Source organism: Haliotis asinina, chromosome 4 (assembly GCF_037392515.1).
Source record: "Haliotis asinina isolate JCU_RB_2024 chromosome 4, JCU_Hal_asi_v2, whole genome shotgun sequence".
Classification (NCBI taxonomy): Eukaryota; Metazoa; Mollusca; class Gastropoda; order Lepetellida; family Haliotidae; genus Haliotis; species Haliotis asinina.
The window spans coordinates 34,967,909-34,989,225 of NC_090283.1; the positions used below are offsets into that span (position 1 = coordinate 34,967,909).

At 41.4% G+C, this 21,317-nt stretch overlaps 1 protein-coding gene across 3 annotated transcripts in view; it reads left to right on the forward strand.

Annotated features, from left to right (window-relative positions):
• Positions 1-21,317, forward strand: part of LOC137281506 (myosin-VIIa-like) — a 62,611-nt gene that overhangs the window by 28,894 nt on the left and 12,400 nt on the right. For all 3 annotated transcript variants that reach the window (XM_067812770.1, XM_067812769.1, XM_067812771.1), the window contains 26 exons: positions 364-440; positions 816-1,075; positions 1,342-1,420; positions 1,618-1,749; positions 2,304-2,439; positions 3,508-3,614; positions 5,552-5,689; positions 6,219-6,464; positions 8,287-8,466; positions 8,592-8,687; positions 8,832-8,954; positions 9,322-9,429; positions 9,604-9,735; positions 9,849-9,923; positions 10,161-10,373; positions 10,778-10,864; positions 11,020-11,124; positions 12,802-13,031; positions 13,423-13,540; positions 13,819-13,947; positions 14,081-14,254; positions 14,484-14,711; positions 15,099-15,514; positions 16,454-16,623; positions 17,500-17,687; positions 17,817-17,941. In XM_067812770.1, coding sequence (XP_067668871.1) covers positions 364-440; positions 816-1,075; positions 1,342-1,420; positions 1,618-1,749; positions 2,304-2,439; positions 3,508-3,614; positions 5,552-5,689; positions 6,219-6,464; positions 8,287-8,466; positions 8,592-8,687; positions 8,832-8,954; positions 9,322-9,429; positions 9,604-9,735; positions 9,849-9,923; positions 10,161-10,373; positions 10,778-10,864; positions 11,020-11,124; positions 12,802-13,031; positions 13,423-13,540; positions 13,819-13,947; positions 14,081-14,254; positions 14,484-14,711; positions 15,099-15,514; positions 16,454-16,623; positions 17,500-17,687; positions 17,817-17,941 — 4,072 coding nt within the window. The remainder of the gene's footprint in view (positions 1-363; positions 441-815; positions 1,076-1,341; positions 1,421-1,617; positions 1,750-2,303; positions 2,440-3,507; positions 3,615-5,551; positions 5,690-6,218; positions 6,465-8,286; positions 8,467-8,591; positions 8,688-8,831; positions 8,955-9,321; positions 9,430-9,603; positions 9,736-9,848; positions 9,924-10,160; positions 10,374-10,777; positions 10,865-11,019; positions 11,125-12,801; positions 13,032-13,422; positions 13,541-13,818; positions 13,948-14,080; positions 14,255-14,483; positions 14,712-15,098; positions 15,515-16,453; positions 16,624-17,499; positions 17,688-17,816; positions 17,942-21,317) is intronic.

Genomic DNA, 21,317 nt, shown 5'->3' on the forward strand with positions numbered 1-21,317 from the left:
TTGTCTGATTGGTTAGATCTGTTTGTCCATCTTGCATCTGATTGGATAGTCATAGGCTGGTCAAAGGTTGGCAACCTTCTAGTAGGGTTTGTTTGAGTCAATACTGCAGTGTAACAAATCATACTGAGCCTAAGTGTACTTAGACTGACTCTTGCTTGAAGCCATCACCATTTCTCTAACACATAAACTAATATTGCTTATGTGGAGTACTTGATCTGTGACCAGGGTTATAGGTCGTTCTCTCAGTGACAGTGTTTTGATTCTGATTACTCCAGCCTAAAGTTTTGAGAAATATTTGTAATAAATTTTTTATTCAACATGTTTGTGATAAAGAATTGATTGTTTTGTTGGGTTTTTTTGCAGCTATTGAGCTAGACAACATTGATGCCACAGAAATCCAAGATATTTCCTTCATCAACAAAGCTGCTAGACTGCTGGAGGTAACGGCATACATGCTTCTAACTCACTGAGCTCACAGCAGGCAGACATCATCTCTGTCGATACTTAATACGTAAAACTGACACTTTATACATGTTACAGCTGATACTCACATGGTACAGCTGATACTTTACACATGGTACAGCTGATACTTAATACATACAAGTGATACTTTACACATGGTACAGCTGATACTTAATACATACAAGTCATACTTTACACATGATACAAGTGATACTTTACACATGACACAGCTGGTACTTACACATGATACAGATACGACATGATACGACTGATACTTTACACATGATATATCTGATACTTTACACATGATATATCTGATACTTTACACACGTGTCCCTGTATCCATGTTGCAGGTGAGTGCCCAGGATCTAGTAGATGCTCTCACCACCAAGACTATCTTCACACAAGGCGAGTCTGTGACTTCCACCATGAGCATCCAGTCATCTCTTGATGTCCGTGATGCCTTTGTCAAGGGTGTCTATGGACGTATGTTTGTGTGGATAGTGGACAAGATTAACAGTGCCATTTTTAAGCCAATGCAAAAGTCTGCTCATTATCGAAAATCCATCGGTGTGTTGGATATATTCGGCTTCGAGAATTTTGATACCAACAGGTAAGTCATCCATATGAGATCAACATGGAACATGGTTGTTTTACCAGCTGATAACACATAGCAATACATGTATAGTCAGTGAGTTAAATGCCTCAAATGAAGATACAAACATTTATTTTTTATTTTTTTAAAAGAATGTATACAGAGAACTTAATGAAATTGGTGTCTTTTTTCAGGTGCCATATAGCTGGAATATTGCTGTGTGCAGTGTAAAACTATTCTCACTCTCTTTATCTGGTTTATATAATTGTTATTGTATGTTGTAGCTTTGAACAACTCTGCATCAACTTTGCCAATGAGAATCTGCAACAGTTCTTTGTACGACACATCTTTAAACTTGAGCAGGTAAGTTAAAATTGGTAAACCTGAAACACTGCATGGATTGTCTTGGCAGCTCATACCACATCAGAATTGACTAAATCTGGCTTTTTCTATTGATTTAACACTGTAACGTTCAGGGAGGTGTGCAGGATCATACATACACAGTAGAATATGCATGTGTGCATTATAATATGTCATGTCTTATGGTTGTTTGCTTACAGCAAGAGTACAACATCGAAGGCATCAACTGGCAACATATAGAGTTTGTGGACAACCAGGACGCATTGGACCTCATTGCCATCAAGCCCATGAACATCATGGCCCTCGTTGATGAGGAAAGCAAGTTCCCTCGGGTACACATAATTCATGCTCTTAATTGTGACCATAAGTCCCCAATATGTCGACCATTTTCAGTTGTTGTGTTTTAATTTTGTTTTGTCTGAGCAATAGTTTTCTATTTACTGTGTGATCCCCAAAAAGAATATATTTTAAGTGGGAGTAATTTTCAAAAGAACACTGTTTTGCTTCTTGCTGGGTAATTGTTCTCAAAAACACATTTTGCATTATGAAATTATTGTTAGTACAACAGAGTCTGAGTGTAGTTGATTGGTCAATATAACATCCGCTTATAGTCTCAACAGAAATTGTCTGAAGTGATTTGTGTATAAACCTAAAATGTCTCAAGCAGGAATGTCACTGACTTGTTGGAACATGATGTTTTGTTTTTGTTTCCTATGTGCTCAAGCCTCAAGAAGGGGAAACACTTAAAGCATGTGTCTAAGGGGAGACTATTCAACATGATGCTTGTATATACTATCATATTTAAGTGATGTAGCATGAATTGCTGTCCTGTCAATGTAACTGCTTTACTGCACAACCTGTGTTCTAATTGGCTGATGTGTTGCAGGGGACTGACCAGACAATGCTGGCCAAGCTTCACCAGAACCATGCTTCCAACAAAAACTACCTCAAGCCCAAGGCTCAGATCAACACAACCTTTGGTCTCAACCACTTTGCTGGTGTTGTCTTCTACACATCCACAGGTAGATTTACTGTGAACGGTACACACACATGTTGTAGTGTAGTGTCATCATAGGACTGTGTCAATGTTGACCAGCAGGTGCTCTATACATCCACAGGAAATAAGCCTGAAACTGTACTCCAGCAGTCCAGGTGTTCTTCCATATGTTCATACAAGTGTGCTTCACTTCAGTCAGAGAAGTGGATCACAATGGAAAATGTGTATGGAGTGTGTGAAATAAGGCCAGTCTGACCTCCCGAGATGAGCTAGATTTCTGATGGTCGAAATTTACAGCTAGCCAGTTCGGTGGTCTGGTAAAATATCATGTAACATCTTCCATCTTTTGAGTAAATTCACCATATCTTAATATCTGTAGTTCAGATTGAGCATTACATTTAGCCTTGACAGTTACTGTTTGAACATTGAACTATCGCATCGCATGCTCAAAGGAATCCATTGACATACATTATCACTAAGACAGCGACTAAACAATAACTAAAAATGTTGTTATTTTCTTTGGATAGTCTAGTCTGGTTAAATCCATTTTGGGCTGGTAACATTTTGATTTTACCAGCCATGATATCTGGCTAGGGTTTTCATTTATTTCATACACTGGTCTATGATCTCTCATGTTTTAACTCTATTACTATTCAGTATAACATAGTTGGCTTACACAGCATCTAGCACAGCCACGTCATATCCTAACATCCATCAAGTTGGCTCGACAGAAGGACAAGTAATGAAACCTTTGCAAGGTTCTATTTTACACTGTATGTTATTGTGTCATCAGGTCAGTCACAAAGTATGACACACATCACAAGATGTATCTCCACAACTGCTCTATATGTCTTAGTAACTGCAGGTTTGCAGTTTGTACCTTATAGCTGTCTATTATAGACTGTATAGTTATTTGAAAATAACAACAGTGAATTTCTGAAAAAGATGTAAATATTAACTTCTGCCGTGGGTATATTACATGAGCTGATTCTGTCAGGGGCTTGTGATGATTAGTTAACATTAGACTAATCAGGATTGCACAACTAATGGTAGGAATATGCCTATTCACAGAGCTATGTTCCACATTCTGCAGGGTTTCTTGAGAAGAACAGAGACACGTTCAGTGCTGACCTGATGCAGCTGATCCAAACATCTCGCAACAAGTTCCTCACCAAACTGTTCTCCAGTGATACATCTATGGTAGGCAAGACACCCTGTGGGAAAATATGTCCTGTCTCTTTGTCACATGGCTATGAATTCCTGTTTAGGCTGAGAATAATTGAGAAATATTTTTTTTAATGTTCCAGATTTCCACTTTGCTGATAACAAATATAATTGCTTCTTTCAACTCAAAACCATCACCAGCTAGATGCAATTATTCAATTCCTCCCAGACACATTCGGCAGCTCTGGAATGTTAGGACAAATTTTGCTGAATCAGATGATCCTGTTGACTAAGAGCTGTGTCAATAGTCAACACAGATTGGAGGTCCTTTCAAGTCTCAAAGAAGTTGTGCAAGGTCATATTCGCTTGTGTCACATAGGGAAGACCTGCACTCTTGTTTATCAAAGGTTTAAACATGACAAATGCCTACAGCAAACCAGTAGAAGTAAAATCTTATACTCATCCAGATCTCTAAGTGCTAACTAGCTCTACCTTCATCCTAATGTTCAGCTTGTTACCTCCATCAGAAAAGTCTTGTGATGTTGTGGGACAGGACCTATGTGTAGAGGTTGTGGGTACTGTCATTGATGGAAGGCAGCTCCAGTCTGATGTACAGGAGATCAAGCCTGTGATGGGAAGGGGAAAAATGTGAAATTGTGTTAGTTTTAGACACTGGTTTATGACTTCAACACCTCAGAAGAAGGAATGATGGTGAAAGAAACAGGTGAAGGATATTCAGGCCCCCCTAGGTAATTGAAGGAATTACAGCAAATTTGAAGGAATTGCATCTCAAATGTAAACAAACGCAGCCCACTCGCGAAACAATTGCAGCGATATCGGTAATTTAGCGGTAATAACAGAAATACATCGGCCCTATCGGAAGCAATGTCGGTAATACTGGAAACACGATCGGCCATCTTCAGAGATTTTTCCGGTCGCGAGTGGAAACTCACGCAGCAAAACATGGCGTTGTTGGAAGAAGCGCCTGTCTCGGTGAGATTTGTTTTTAGTTTCTACTATTACATATTTATACTTATCCATCTTTGACCACCCGTGTTGAATGCGTTTAGGTATGAGGTGTTGTCGGGGCAATAGCTTATGTTTTTAGGAAAAGATAGTCACTCTAGGAGAGTGTCACAAGTCATGCCCCTGTAGTTTGTTTACATCTGAACATCGAAGTCGTGCCAATGATTACGAACGTGCGCCAGATATGACATCATTTTTTTGTAAAATGTGTTTAAATTTGTCAATTGCACTTCGTAGCAAGAAAAATTATGGCTCATAAACTTCTTCATGGCGCACGTTCATGATGTTCGTAATCATCGGCACGACTTCGATGTTCAGATGTAAACAATCTCCAGGGGCATGACTTGTGACAGTCTTCTGCAGTGACAATCTTTTCCTAAAAACATAAGCTATTGCCCCGACAACACCTCATACCTAAACGCATTCAACGCGGGTGGTCAAAGATGGATAAGTATGAAAATGTAATAGTAGGAACTAAAAACAAATTTCACCGAGACGGGTGCTTCTTCCAACGACGCCATGTTTTGCTGCGTGAGTTTCCGCTCGCGACTGAAAAATCTCCGAAGATGGCCGATCGTGTTTCCAGTATTACCGACATTGCTTCCGATAGGGCCGATGTATTTCTGTTATTACCGCTAAACTACCGCTATCGCTGCAATTGTTTCGCGAGTGGGCTGCGTTTGTTTACATTTGAGATGCAATTCCTTCAAATTTGCTGTAATTCCTTCAATTACTTAGGGGGGCCTGATATTGGTTGACCTATTTTTCTACATGCCGTGGTGTATGAAGTCCTACAGTTTGGGTGCTCACATTTGTTCTTAGATGGGACCCTTTTGATCATTTCAGTCAAGTAAATGTAAAGTTTGATTATGCTGAAACAAATGGTGCCGTAGCCAGTTGAATTATTTTGAATGTCTAAAGCCCTTTAAACATGCTCTTATTCACAGGGAACTGACACTCGAAAGCGAGCCCCAACACTAGCTGCACAGTTCAAGAAGTCTCTTGATGCTCTCATGAAGACTCTCAGCAACTGTCAACCATTCTTTGTACGATGCATCAAACCAAATGAGTTTAAGAAACCTAGTGTAAGTAATCAGGAATTCTAAAGGATATTGAGTTAAACTTGCATGAAAACTGTTATCTGTTCCTTTTTAATGCTGTGATCATGTCATGTTTAGTATGTACCTTGAGTTGTGCGAGCCTTTGAATATGAAGTGCTCATATACTCATGGCATCATTAGAACAACGTGGTGTGTTGGTCAGTAGTGTATGTGAGCAGCATTGGTCCTCTCATGCTGCAACTGATCCCTTTGCCCTTGTTTTCAAAATGCTAGTAGGCCTAAAAATTCTTGACTTTCATTGTAGCCAATGTATTAAGAATGGGCTTAAGAAGTTAGGGCTACAAACATTTCGAGAACAGCTAGCCTGATCACTAAGCAGCCAGAGTGAGAAGTCCATTTCAGGTTTCCTCAACTGGGATGTTGCTGGAACACTGCTAAAAGTCTTGATGTTACTCTGTTAGTTCTGACATCTAGGTAGATGGTTTCTTGAAGAGTGTTTCGTATTACCATTCCTCAAATTTCCCTTAGCTTATAATGTAATGACTGTTTGCAGATGTTTGACAGAGAGTTGTGCTGCAAGCAGTTGCGATACTCCGGTATGATGGAGACGATCAGAATCCGGCGAGCTGGCTATCCCATCCGGCATGTGTTCAGTGACTTTGTTGACCGTTACCGTGTATTGGTGTCTGGCGTGGGGCCGTCCCACAAGGAAGACTGTATGGCAGCATCCAAGAAGATCTGTAAGGAGGTGCTGCAGGGCAAAGACTACCAGCTGGGCAGGACTAAAGTTTTCCTCAAGGTACATACTAGCAGTATTGGTAGCTTTGCCTCGGAATTTTCAGAACACCATGTAACAAATTTATTACCATTCAGATCTTTTAATTTAGTTTATCTTTAAACAACAACATTCTACATTAGGCAGAATGAAACACATAACGTTTCGCCATGATATTTCCAGAACTGTCATAAATCGAGATAATTTAGAATGGCTTAGTTTATTACAAAACTTATCAAATTTGAAGGCTTGCAAAACAACAAGCGATACATTCGTTGACCTGAAGAAAAAAGAAATTATGGCAACATTTGTATTACTCTGTTTATTATTATAATTGTATATGTCAGCTACAAAATTATGAAGCTATCAGCCGTTTGGCAGCCACATTCCACCTAAGGACAAGGTCATTCTTACAACCTGAAGTGTCACGTGACAGATTTGACGGGGTGTACCATTTGTATGCCCTGGCAAATCTGCCCACATGGTTTCGTATGCTTTGGCTATTAACCAATCAGAATTTGACACATTTATTTAAGGGTAATAAAGTGTATTGTTATAGTATACAGTGGAGTAGTAGTCTGGTGTATAGTGTATGTTGTGGTATACAGTGTATTACTGTGATATACACTGTATTGTTGTGATATAGTATTTTACTGTGGTTTACAGTGTATTGTTGTGATACAGTATTTTACTGTAGTGTACAGTGTATTGTTGTGTTATAGTATTTTGCTGGTGAGTATTCTACTGTTGTACACTTTTAGCATGGCGTCACACTGTAATGACGTCACTACGTCTGTGCCCTGGGTATCCAACGTCATAATGCATGTCAGTTGTCATCGTCTTGAACAGCCTCCCACAGTAAACTACTTTGTAGTACCCCGTTTCTTGGTTCGCAGTTTCACGAAGTTAGCATTTTTGGTGGACTGATTGCGTTTATTGTTTTCAATGCCATATTACCTCAGTTCAACTAAAAATTTAACAGTGAAACGGCAACACAATGTTTACATTCCCACTGTGCATATAAGTTGTAGAATAAATGAGTTCATGTGTGCGTTATGAATAGAAAAGTAGTTCCGTCACAAAGTGATATAATTGAGATGTCATCAGTTATCCAGTCAAATTGTAGGATGCTCAGGTCAAATCATTACGACACAGGTCAACGAAATACAACAATCGTGTGGGTACGAAATTAGTATGCAACTACTCATGTGTTGACCATGTAGGTAAGTGTATTACTGTGCTGTACAGTGTATTACTGTGGTATAGTGTATTGCTGTGGTGTATGGTGTAGTACTGTAATGTACAGTGTACACCTGGGGTGTATGGTGTAATGCTGTGGTGTATTACTGTGGTGTACAGTGTATTGTGGTGTACAGTAGTTATACAGTGTACAATAGGTATACAGTGTATTACTGTGATGTACAGTGTATTGTAGTGGTATACAGTGTATTACTTAGATTTATTGTTGTGGTGTACAGTGTATTACTGTTGCCCACAGTGTGTTTTACTGTGGTATACAGTGTATTACTGTGGTATACAGTGTATTGTTGTGGTATACAGTGTATTGTTGTGGTATATTGTTGTGGTATACAGTTTATTACTGTGGTATACAGTGCTCTACAGTGGAATACAATGTATTACTGTGGTATACAGTGTATTACTGTGGTATACAATGTATTGTTGTGGTATACAGTGTATTTCTGTGGTGCACAGTGTATTGTTGTGGTCTCCAGTGTATTCCTGTGGTGTACAGTTTATTTCTGTGGTATACAGTGTATTGTTGTGATATACAGTGTATTACTGTGGGATACAGTGTTTGGTGAACTGTACATTGCTGTGTTTATAGGATGCAGAAGATGTCTTCCTGGAACAACAGAGAGAGCTGACCCTCACAAAGAAGATCCTAATCCTGCAGAAGACGGTCAGGACCTGGCACTGTCGACGCCGCTTCCTCAGGATGCGCAAGAATGTGGTGACCATCCAGTCGGCATGGAGGACACACTATCAGCGACGTAGATTCCTTCTGGTAAGTCGTCCAGCACTAGTGTTCAGTAACAATGTTATTTCAGTGAAAGGGACATGTTTGACATCAGTCAATTCCTTTTTGTTTTATGAATCCACAAGATCTGACAGTTGATACTGTTGTTGTAGATGAAGCAGGGCTATCTGAGACTTCAAGCCATGTGTCGATCTCGCATCCTCAGTGCCAGGTACAATGTTCTGCGTGGGATTATTGTCAACCTACAGGTTAGTGGAATGCAAAATTTTGAAACTCTGTGCGAAAGCTCACCTGTCACATTTATTCCAGTTTTAAAACAGTGATTTGTACAAAAGATTTCCAGTAAGTTAAGGTACAGATGTTTTACCTGATTGGTGTTTGTTTGTTGCCAGCGGTTCTGTCGAGGTCACCTGGTACGACAATGGGTGCAGCGGCGTATGGTGGCAGTGGTGAGGATACAGGCTGCATTACGAACGCTTATTGCGAGGAAGAGATTCCGACGAATGCAGATCGAGGTTAGTTCACCATCAAGGCAACACCATCTGGCATATCTATTTTCAGAATCCTCATGGAATTGGATTTCATAACCTGGGACATTTGAACTGCTTCCAAGTGTATGCATGTCTCTAGTGAAGTCAGTTATCAGATCTGGTTCAGTTGATATCTGTCTCATGTTACCCCTGCATTGTGTAAGCTGAATGTGTTACAGTACCAGAAGAAGGTACTCTCACTTTGCCTCTGTATAGTAAATACTGAATGTGTTATGGTACCAGAAGAAGGTACTCTCACCTACCTCTGTATAGTAAATACTGAATGTGTTACAGTACCAGAAGAAGGTACTCTCACTCTACCTCTGTATAGTAAATGCTGAATGTGTTACAGTACCAGAAACGCATGGAGGCTGAGCGGATCCGACAGGAGGAGGAAGCCAAGCTGAGGAAGAAGATGAACACAAAGAAGGCCAAAGAGGAAGCAGAGCGACATCACATGGTATGCGCTTTTAGACTCAAGAATGCCAAAATATGTTGTAGTTAATGAAAAGTTGTTTCACCTCAATCTTCATGGGATAATGTTTAACCATATCTGCTTTATGTGAGTAATGTACATGATTGTGAAGGGTATGTGTGGTCCATGATTGTGAAGGGTATGTGTGGTCCTCTTCAGGAACGTCTGGCCCTGATTGAGCGTGAGGTGGTGGAGGAGGAGGCCCGACAGAAGGAGGAGGCTCTCCACAAGAAGCAGCAGATTGAGCAAGCCGAGCAGGCCAAGGACATGCCAGTCAATGAGTCACAGCTGGTCAGTCATTAAACATCTCATATCTTGCATTTACAGAGGGTAACAACAGAAATTCATCATTATTTTCCTTGCTGTTGAGATGTGGTGTGAGCAGATATGTTTGTCTATTGTAGGTGGAAGAGTTGTTTGAGTTTGTGGACAGCAAGCCAGGAGATGGCATAAGAGATATCGCTCCTTCCGCCTTCATGGTAAGTCACCAAGACATGGTAAAACCTGTCCAGCAGCACTCTACAGTGTAATTTCTCTTACATCTTACTAAATTGATGGAATCTGGTTTGAGTTTCTTCAGTCTAAAACCCCATATATGGTTTCTTTGCCACCATCAGTACTTCCTTTGTAGATATAAACCAATGTCTGTATCAGTGCCCTGGTTTCTGTGAGTATGAAGAGTCTGTAAGCTGTTCTGATATGTGGTGATTGTTCAGGACCTTGAGCCCCAGCGCAGGAGGGCCCTTGACAACCCAGAGATGGAAGTTATCAAGAACTTCAGCCCAATTGACTCTGATGATGAGGATGTGTCTGCCTACAAGTTCCCCAAGTTTGCGACCATGTACTTCCAGTCCAATGCCACAGGCAACTACATCCGCCGGCCCCTCAGACAGCCTCTGCTGCCACTTCGCAATGATGGCGACCAGCTGGTGAGCATCCTCTCATTTCAATCAAATTTTATTCAAATGTATTCACACACACATTAAAGTATTATCTACATTTTGGTAGCAACACATTAGCAGGAATTCCATATTCGGATTAAGTAGAAAGTATGTTCCTTATAACAGTGCAATAGAGCTTTAACATTTTCCCGTCTTTTCTCCAGTTTACCTGCCTAGCAAGTGGCATGCATTAATGTTTCTGTAGTGTATCCCAGCTTGAATAATTTTGAGACAGGTGTACTGTTTTGATGGCTTCCTTCATCGTCTAAGGAATATCGTACTGTCCCAGTCAGTATGGTTCATGGACCATACTAACAGCATCAGTCTACTATTGTGTGATGTTCCTCCAAGTTATCAAGAGGATAGTGTCCTCATGCATCTCTGTGTTGTAGGCTGCCCTGGCAGTATGGATTGTCATTCTGCGCTTCATGGGGGACCTGCCTGAACCTAAGTACCACACAGCCATGGCGGAATCAAGGGTAAGTGCCCAAAGACAGATAAAACATCAAGGTAGCTGTGATTGTACTGGTACTCAGACATCCTACATATAGTTAAAGTGTTGTTAGTATGTCATGCTGACTTGGTATGCAGTATTCCTACATATTTGTGGTTGACTTTTGAATTAATTTTTAAGGACACAACCCCAGTGATGTCAAAGATCTACTCTACATTAGGTCGTAAGTTCAATAAGAAAGACCTTGAGGAGGCAATGAAAATGGGAGAAGAGTTGGTGAGTATGGTAAATACAAGCTTACTACTCTTTCTTTTTAACTCGTCCCTCACCTGCCCCATGCCTCAAGGACCCTGTGGAGATTGTCTGGTGTTATGGAAATCTAGTATTTCATAAGACGTATTACCTGTCATATGTTATCTTTCCAGTCAAAGTATTCGGCTCCAATCGGTCCATGAGCGTTGGGACAGAGGCCCTATCTCTCTCTGCTCAGTGTATGGTGTTGGAACATAGTTATTGTACTGAATAAATTGTGACACAGAAAATAGCATTTTACATATGGTGATTTCAGTGCACAGGTTTGAATCATTGTGTAGACACAGTTATCATGACATTACTGGAGAGCACAATGGCACATATAGCAAGACAGTTCCAGGGTCAAGTAGGGCATTTTAACATAACAGATTATGGAAGCTGTTTGTCATATCAACATAACAATTCCTGGAAGCTATTGGTCATTGTATCATAACAGTTTCAAGGCGCTATAGCACATATTAAACAATACAGTTCATGGAAGCTGTAGAGCACATTTGACAACAGTTCCAGGAAGCTGTAGAGCACATTTTCACTACGCTTACAACAGTGCACAAGTATGTTCCCTTTAAAGCTGACATTAGTCTTAGCTAGTAGTAGGGACAGGTTCTAGCATATTGTAGGGCAATATCAAGTCATTCCAGCACCATACACTTCACAGTGATCTGGCTTTTGCCTCCCCTGCCCTGCCTTTCCTACAGTGCTAGAGCTGACACAGTGTGTTGTGGCAATAACTTTCCTGACCAGTCATGGTGGTAGAAGAGTCTGTCAGCTGGAGGCAGTGTCTGTCCTGTGATTCGTGACTTCCAGGAAGTGGTAAGGTAGAAGTGGACCTTCTCTGTCAGCTGGAGGCAGTGTCCTGTGATATGTGACCTCCAGTCTGTGGTAGTGGTAGAAGTGGACCTTGTCTGTCAACTGGAGACAGTGTCCTGCAATATGTGACCTCAAACCAGTGATAAAGGTAGAAGTGGACCTTGTTTGTCAGCTGAAGACAGTGTCCTACAATATGTGACCTCCAGCCAGTGGTAGTGTAGAGGTGGACCTTTTCTGTCAGTTGTGGACAGTGTCTTGTGATATGTGACCTCAAGCCAGTGGTCAGCTATAGACAGTGTCGTGCAATATGTGACTTCCAGTCTGTGGTAGAGATGGACCTGTGAGCTGGACACTGACATAAGCTTGGTTTGTCTCTGCTAGTGACACTAGCTAGCTGTAGTTTACTCCTTGTCATTAACCTGTGTGCTGTGTGTAGGTATGGAAACTGACCTTCCTAACATCAAGCTGTCTGATAGTAGCATGTCGTGACACTTGGCAGAGTATATATTCAGCAAATGTCAGAGCAAGGAAGTGGACAGAACCCTGACATCCATGGATGTGTAAATACAATAGAATGGTATTCAGGAGATGGTGCAGCATATGATACCCCTAATCTGTATGAAGATATACTGTGGCCTTTATTAATTTGATAATAACAAAGTATATGATTTAATTTTGCTATTGAATTGTTGTAGTAGGTAAGACAGATGGATTAGATGACTTGCTACTGGAAGGAAGCACTGGATAATAGTGAAATCAGTTTTAGTCATTGACTGCAGTATGATGTGTACTTGCTTTAAGTAAACCACTCACACTTGAAATGTCCTCTAACACTTACAGGAGAAAGAGGCACCAGGTTACCAGCGCCACACCATCAAGAAGTCCACACGGAAGAAGATAGTGTCCCTCACACTGAAGAAGAAGTCAAAGATCACAGAGGAAGTGACCCGTAAGCTGCAGGACTATGACACTACTGGAGGTGGGAATGCCTTGCTGGAGGACCGACCCATGTCCAACCTGGAGAAGCTGCACTTCATCATAGGCCATGGGATCCTCAGGCCAGAACTCAGGTGCCAATCTCACTATATCTTCACACAAAATCTGGGTATCCATTGACATGCTGTGAAATGTTACTGTATATCATTAACTCTTTTTTGGCCATTACCACTCTTTACCATTAGGGCAGCTGGTTTTTACACACTAGTCAGTTCTTACTTGAAAATTGAAATACTGCATTCCATTTGGTCGTATGAAAGATATGGATTGAAATGCAGGTGTGAGCAAATAAAGAAAACTGAATGAGAAATGGTTGTCACCCAAGACTGATTCTTACATTCTCTGAAATAATGATGGTGGGAAATAATAAGTATGTCTAGTGTGTTGTTTGTGTGAAAGAAGGCTGTTGTCAACGACCTGGAACCAATCGCCAGCAGGGGTTATATGAGGAATTTTCTTCTACAGAGATGAGATCTACAGTCAGATCTGCAAGCAGCTGAATCAGAACCCTTCCAAGGCCAGCCATGCCCGCGGCTGGATCCTCCTGTGTCTGTGTGTGGGCTGCTTCCCGCCATCAGAAAATGTAAGACATTAGGCTGCCATTAACATGAGGCCATTGTGAAAGTAAGGCCTGGCAAACAAGATCAATTATTCTTAACTCTCAACTCGTTGTTGTGATACATGAAACACTCAGACTGTAGTAGTGATTCTGTGACATGAGAGAAGGTTAAACAACAGTTACTGACATGGGATGCATGCGTGGATTAAATGTGATTTTGTTTTGTTTTCATTTCCTGCTTATTGCTCTAAACATATTCCATTCTTATGTGAGTGCAAGCTTTCTTTGTTTGTCATTACAAGATGGTGAAGTATCTGCGCAACTTTATCCAAGATGGCCCCCCTGGCTATGCTCCCTACTGTGAAGAGCGTCTCCGGCGTACCTTCTCTAATGGCTCAAGGAATCAGCCCCCCAGCTGGCTTGAGCTGCAGGTAGGTAATCGTGGCAAACCAGTAAGGCGATGTTGCTGACGGTATATTTACAATACTTACTTGTAAATATTTTTTTGGGTAGGAGCTAACACCCTATCACAGGCTGGTGAATGTTTCTTGATACTGTTTCCAGGCCACCAAATCAAAGAAGCCACTGATGCTGCCCATCACATTCATGGACGGCAACACGAAGACCCTCCTAGCCGATTCGGCCACCACCGCCCGCGAGCTGTGCCAGCAGCTTTCCGAGAAGATTGAACTGAGGGATCAGTTTGGCTTCTCTCTTTACATTGCGTTGTTTGACAAGGTTAGTGACTGATGCTTATTTCTCAGTTCAAATCAATTTGAAGACAGGACCCTGGGACACTAGTCCTGATATGGTAGGGGTAGGAAGGATGTAATGAAAAGTGAGGGTGTTGTGTGTCCAGCTATCTTCCTGTCACCATCATTTTGAGATGAAGAGACAGGACCCTGAGACACTAGCTATGGTAGGAACAGGAAGGATGTAATGTAAAGTGAGGTTGTTGTGTGTGCAGGTGTCTTCCCTGGGCAGTGGTGGTGACCATGTGATGGATGCCATCTCCCAATGTGAGCAGTACGCTAAGGAGCAGGGGGCGCAGGAGAGGAATGCCCCGTGGAGATTGTTCTTCAGGAAAGAGATTTTTGCCCCATGGCATGATCCTAGTGAGGACCTGGTTGCCACCAACCTGATCTACCAGCAGGTGGTCCGGGGCATCAAGTTTGGAGAGTACCGTTGTGACAAGGTAACTTCCATCACTTTCACTAGCTAATACTTTGACACATTTACTTCATCAAATTACAGCACATTTTCTCCTCACATGAGGCGGTGAAACTATAGCTGCAGAACAACTTTAGCATAAAGAGAGTGTCCTATTCAAAAGTGTCCACAGTTTATCATACATGATGTCAGGACATCTTACGGAGTACTAAACTGGGTCCTATTAATTGCTTTATGTGTTGTAATGCTGGGAGACAGATTACTGTAAAACCATGTAACTGGTAACATACAGAGTACATAACTGTCATCAGTGAAACAAACATGACATCAAAACTAGACACTGTCATTATTTGTATGCAGTCAAGAGTGTCAGATATAGAAATTTAGTTATTGTACGAGTGTGTGCTTGCAGGATGAGGACTTGGCAATGATTGCTGCCCAGCAGTACTTTGTGGAACATGGCACAAACCTGATCCCAGATCGTCTCCAGGCCCTGCTGCCATCCTTCGTGCCAGACTCCTACCTGCAGAAGCCTAATGCCATGCAGGGGTGGATGTCATCTGTTGTCAGTAAACTTCGAAGTCCATACTTCACAAACGAAAGGATTCGTGCACCGAAAGTCAAAGAGGACATTGTCAGCTATGCAAAATACAAATGGCCATTACTTTTCTCTAGATTCTATGAGGCATATAAGTTCGCTGGCCCAAGTTTACCTAAGAATGATGTGATTATTGCTGTGAACTGGACAGGTGTGTATGTGGTGGATGACCAAGAACAAGTCCTGCTGGAGTTGTCTTTCCCAGAAATTACTGCTGTCTCCAGCAGTCGGTGAGTTTCCTTGTAGATTCATAGTAAATTAACTTTTAGATTGTTAGAGGTGACCTCGAATTGAAACCTGACAGAATAATGTATACCAGGAAATTGACACGCCTCAAAATTAACTCAGTGTCATCTTGCTACTCAGAGGTAGTTAATCCTCTCATGCTTCAAAGACTGGTGACTTCTTTCATGTTATGGCACGTGAGGCCCTCGGTAATCGCGTGTGTAAACATACAGGTGCTCAACCATCCGGATATATGAGACAAAAATGCACATAATTTAGTGTTTTGTATGTGAAAATGACCGGATGATTACGGAAACCGTATTTCTGGATAGGTGAGTAATTTTACAACGTTGTGAATTTGTTTTAAGGAATTTTTGTTCAGAAGGCGCGTTTTCCAGATATCTGAGGTTCGGATAAACGGGGCACAACTGTATTGTAGCCATGAACTTTTCTAAACTTCAAACATTTTGGTTAGATTTCCCATGGATAAGCATCTCAACTGCTGGCAACCATTGAATTCCAGACATGCACATTAACTCTGTTATGCCTGTTTACAACTAATCTTTATGTTCAGTTGCCAGGAATGGCCAGAATTTATAAATTTTAGGTCCCCAAACCTCGAAATTTAAATCACCTCAAAAGCTCTGGTGGTCTCGAACCATGAAATTTTAGTACCTTGAAAATTGTTTGAAAGATTCTCAGATTTTATATTCAGGAATGATTTAAGCTTTGAAATGCAAGTATTGTACATGCAGAATATTTTAACTGGTGATTTGTGGACATTACTGTGGAATCAGTGTTAAGATACCTGATATAATTAACCAAATTCCATACAGGACTGCATGCTTTTTTCAGCTTACAAGGATACAAAACATATAGGGCCTTGTAGGGTTAAATTGATTGTTTAAGTTTCTGTGACTAGTTTTTTGTGTTCCATGTTACAGAACAGGCAAGATGCATGGCCAGAGCTTTACACTGGCAACAGTGAAGGGTGACGAGTACACCTTCACCTCCCCAAATGCTGAGGACATCAAAGACCTGGTGGTCACCTTCCTGGAGGGACTGAAGAAGAGGTCCAAATACGTCATCGCCATCCAGGACTATACATCACCAGGTTTGCCCCTCGTAAATCAAAAGTCACCATGTTCTGAAATCTGATTGGTTAAAAAGAGTGATTGAATGGTATTCAATTCACTGTGTATTGACGCGTACAAATATTGCACACAATTTTTTGGAGGTGTCATCAGCAGTGGTGACATCATTCAAGTCACATTGTGACATAAAGTTGGAATGATGTCACAGATGACCAGGTCCAAAGTTCTGTGGATATACTACTGCTTTGTTGTTAATGTCACATACATTCAGTGTAGATGTTTAGCAACAGGGAAAGTTCAAGGAATATACAATGTATTTTATTATTAATGTCACATACATTCAGTGTAGATGTTTAGCAACAGGGAAAGTTCAAGGAATATACAATGTATTTTATTATTAATGTCACATACATTCAGTGTAGATGTTTAGCAACAGGGAAAGTTCAAGGAATATACAATGTATTTTATTATTAATGTCACATACATTCAGTGTAGATGTTTAGCAACAGGGAAAGTTCAAGGAATATACAATGTTTTTTATGATTAATGTGACATACATTCAGTGTAGATGTTTAGCAACAGGGAAAGTTCAAGGAATATACAATGTCTTTTATTGTTAATGTGACATACATTTTGGTGTAGATGCTAACATCGTTAACTTGTTAGATAATGGTTCCAGCATCTTCATTGAAGCACCTTGCTAGATGACAGTGTAAGCATCTACACTTAAACATTGATTACATTAAGAATGGAAAAGAACTTGTGTATCCATAAAATGTTCTGTGGTTTGTTTTAACTGTCATGAATTCTGGGATCTCCTCAAGAGTGATTTTCTGATTTTCCTTCCTGTGAGAAAGTGCAGTCTCCCCGCATCTGACAATTGTCTCTCCTTCCAGGTGAAGGTTCCACATTCCTGACATTCAGTAAAGGGGACCTGATAGTGCTGGACCAACAGAGTGGAGAGACAGTGATGAACTCTGGCTGGTGCTACGGAGAGAACGTCAAGACTAACAAGAAGGGTGACTTCCCTGCCGAGTGTGTCTATGTCCTACCTACCATCACACGTCCGCCAACTGAAATACTGGTAAGTATGTCTTCACATTAACTCTCATACAGTAGTCATCACTGGGAAGACATTGCAATCTGTTGAATAACCTGGGTTCATCAAACACTCTTTGTACCGACCAATGGATTTGGTTGTGTTGTGTTTCAGAACCTGTTTGTCCAGTCGGGGGAGCAGATGGAGAAGCAGTTGGCACCTGTGCAAGATGACAATGAGATGGTTGAGCCAGGAGAGAAACCTCACACACTGGAGCAGTACTCCCTGGACCACTTCAGGTACGAGGATGGTTGGAAGCACCTTGTCTCCCAATACAGCAATAAGTTATTGCTTATTTTGCAATTTACCCTAAAATTTTGTCGTATTCGGTTTTTGGATTTATTATCAGCGGGATGTATGGTTATCGGTGAAATAAAATGTTTCCTCATCCTGACACATGCTTATTATACTTGTCTTCTCCTTGTATCAGAACTAGTGGAACATTTGAATCCCTTGAAGTTCTCTTCTTCAAAGAGGATGTAAAATCAGCACTTACCCACCAGTAGCCTCCCTTTGAGTGAACTTGAGTCCTGATATGGCATTTAATATCCTTTTATATTTTGGTCCTTGCCACAAAATTTATTGTTGTATGGCTTCGGTATTTGGTCCTTGAAATTTAGTGTTGTATAGCTTCAGTCTGAATTTATATCATTACTGTATGAAATTGTTGATAAATTTATGGATTTTTGTTTTGTTGTTGAACATGTATTTCATCGTATTAGATGACATTTTCACTGATGAAGTCATGCTCCTGGTGTGCATGCATGTATCCTGCTACGTCTGATCAGCACAGAGGTCATCATCTCTCATCATCTTCGTCAGATGTGGTGTCCACAAGCACACCTGTGTGGGAGCATTTACGGAATGATGACCGCTCTAGGGATGCACAAGACAAGACGTGATGATCACAATGATTTACTGAATCATTCTGGAAAACTCGTGAATGCATTCGCGAAAGAAGAGAGATTACTCATCGCACAATCACCAGCCTATATCAGAGGGAAAAGAAGTCATCTTGCCAAATGCAGAGGTTCCATCTTAAATTACAGCAGGGCTAGACATCACTTCACCACTGAAGGAGTCCAATGCCCTCACCCACAAGATGATCTATGACAACTTGTCATCTTGACCTTGAGATACAGGTCATCATCACTGTTAAACATGGATCCTCATTCTCCACAGGAGTGAGTGAGTGAGTGAGTTTAGTTTTACGCCGCACTCAGCAATATTCCAGCTATATGGCGGCGGTCTGTAAATAATCAAGTCTGGACCAGACAATCCAGTGACCAACAACATGAGCATCGATCTGCGCACTTGGGAACCGATGACATGTGTCAACCAAGTCAGCGAGGCTGACCACCCGATCCCGTTAGTCGCCTCTTACGAGAAGCATAGTCACCTTTTATGGCAAGCATGTCTCCACAGGAGCATGCATGCAAGAATGCACAATTGCATTCAGGGAATGCAACTATTCTAGTAGACATCCTATTCTAGTAGTCACCATCCTAACATTCGCTGTTTAACACCAGAAGTTCCAAACTCTGAAGGGGATAAGATGATCTTATCTACTCTACTTAGTCGAGACAATGATCAACAATTCATCTCCAAGCATCTGGCACTAACACCAGGTCGCTGTGCTCTAGCAGCGAGGTATTCAACAAGATTAATTCTACGGATCATAGAGCCCGATTACTACAGCCAACCTGTACAACGTGGGGAAGCAGGGAAGTTGCTTCACAACACCTCTATAAGAAGATGATGATATAATCTTCAGTTGAAGAACACTGACACAATGACCATGAGGACGGTCTACCTTTGTCAGTATTAAGCGTCAGAAAGAAGGTTTCTCGCTTCTAGTCAGTCATTTATACACATGCTCACTCGTGTATCTCTGACTGCGACGGTGACGGTGACGTCACATCTGGAATCTGATTGGTCTTCGAAAGACTATGAATGCGGCTAGTGTTCTTGTGTCAGGAAGTCATTTACAGATGAAGACAACCCTTTCGTCATTGGAAAGACATTATTTAAGACCCAGATAGCAGTCTACAGTGACATTCGATTGTATTCACGTGACAAGAGGTCTTCCGACAGCAGATTCAAAGTTGTTTAGGTGGAGGCTTGCAGGAATAGATGGCAGTGTTTTGATGTGACAGCCAACCAGCTATAAATAGACTTCACATGCAGGACAGCTCGCTCACAACTTACGGTGTTGACAATCTGAAGATGATGCGATTCAAGTGCCAACATCTTCATTACAGATGCAACTTGTAGCTGTTCATGCTACCTCACTGACTACCTACATGTATATTCAGCTGATTGAAACGTTACTACAGCAACGTGCATGCTGTACACTGAACGGTATCGCATTATCGGAAGATTACTGATGAAGAAGAATTCTGGGGAAGAAGAATCTTCGCAACATGATAGTTTTGAGACTAGATTCAAACCATGATACTGCAAATTATACTCTCTCCATTACCACCTTGACAGTAGCAGTATTGTCTTGGTCTGCTCACCTCAGCGCAGCATTTGACCTGAAGGGGAAGAGTACAGCAACGCTGATTACAATATTGCACAGAGACTTATTTGGCAGAGCTGAACTGCAGCAGTCATCTCTATGTAGATGCATTGTTACAAGGTTCGGATGCCCACCTGGACAACGAGATTGCAGCCTTTGGGGAACAAACTACTGATGGTCCACACGACAACTCCACAGTGGTGCTCTAAATACTACAAGTAAGGTTCAAAGTGATCTCACATGCTGATACAGTTAACTTTCAACTCTTTGACATTGTTGATGACTTGAATTTCTACGAAAAGGCATGCAACATCATGGCAGTCGCTATATCACATCCTTTACAACTATCTCCAACAGAGTGGTTACATCAGTAGTCATTTTGACTCATCAGTCAGGTATTTGGATCAACCGCAAATAGACCTGTTTCGACCAGGTTCAGCAGATACCAACATTTGTATCTACAGGACCCGATCCATTTGCATGGACAACAGTTCGCTCTCAGCATCTCATGGGAAGGAATGAATGCTTATGTGTTCCCACCTCCAGGCTTACTACCAAAAGTTATCAGAATGACGATGCTGCAACTGAATTTGGTCGTGCATACTGGCCAGTGAGAGAACGGTTCAAAGAACTCATCGAGGAACTAGGACAAGCATTGCTGACTATCCAGAAGGGGACAGAGGTCAAGTATCTATTCATCCTACTATTTATTGAGACACTTACGGAACTATTCCGCGGCACTATATGGATGAGAACTGTTATACTGAGGGCCGACAAAGCAGCACGATTTGAACCTCCACGAGCCTCCAGTGAAGTAATAGCCTTGGCGTTGAAATGCACTCTACATGCAATTAGCTCACTTACAGAGGTGTAATGGAGGGCTGCTGTTGGACATCATCCATGGTGTTTGCCAACCACCACCAACGTGACATCACCACTGAAGATGTTGCTGGCTTTCACCTGTTTGGGCCACTGGTTACACATGTCTCGAAGAGGCTAGCATGAGTGATTATGACCCTATACCTGTAATGAAAATACTTGTACATGAAGAAGGGTCGCAACAGATCTAGAGAGAAATGTTGACATACAGTTGC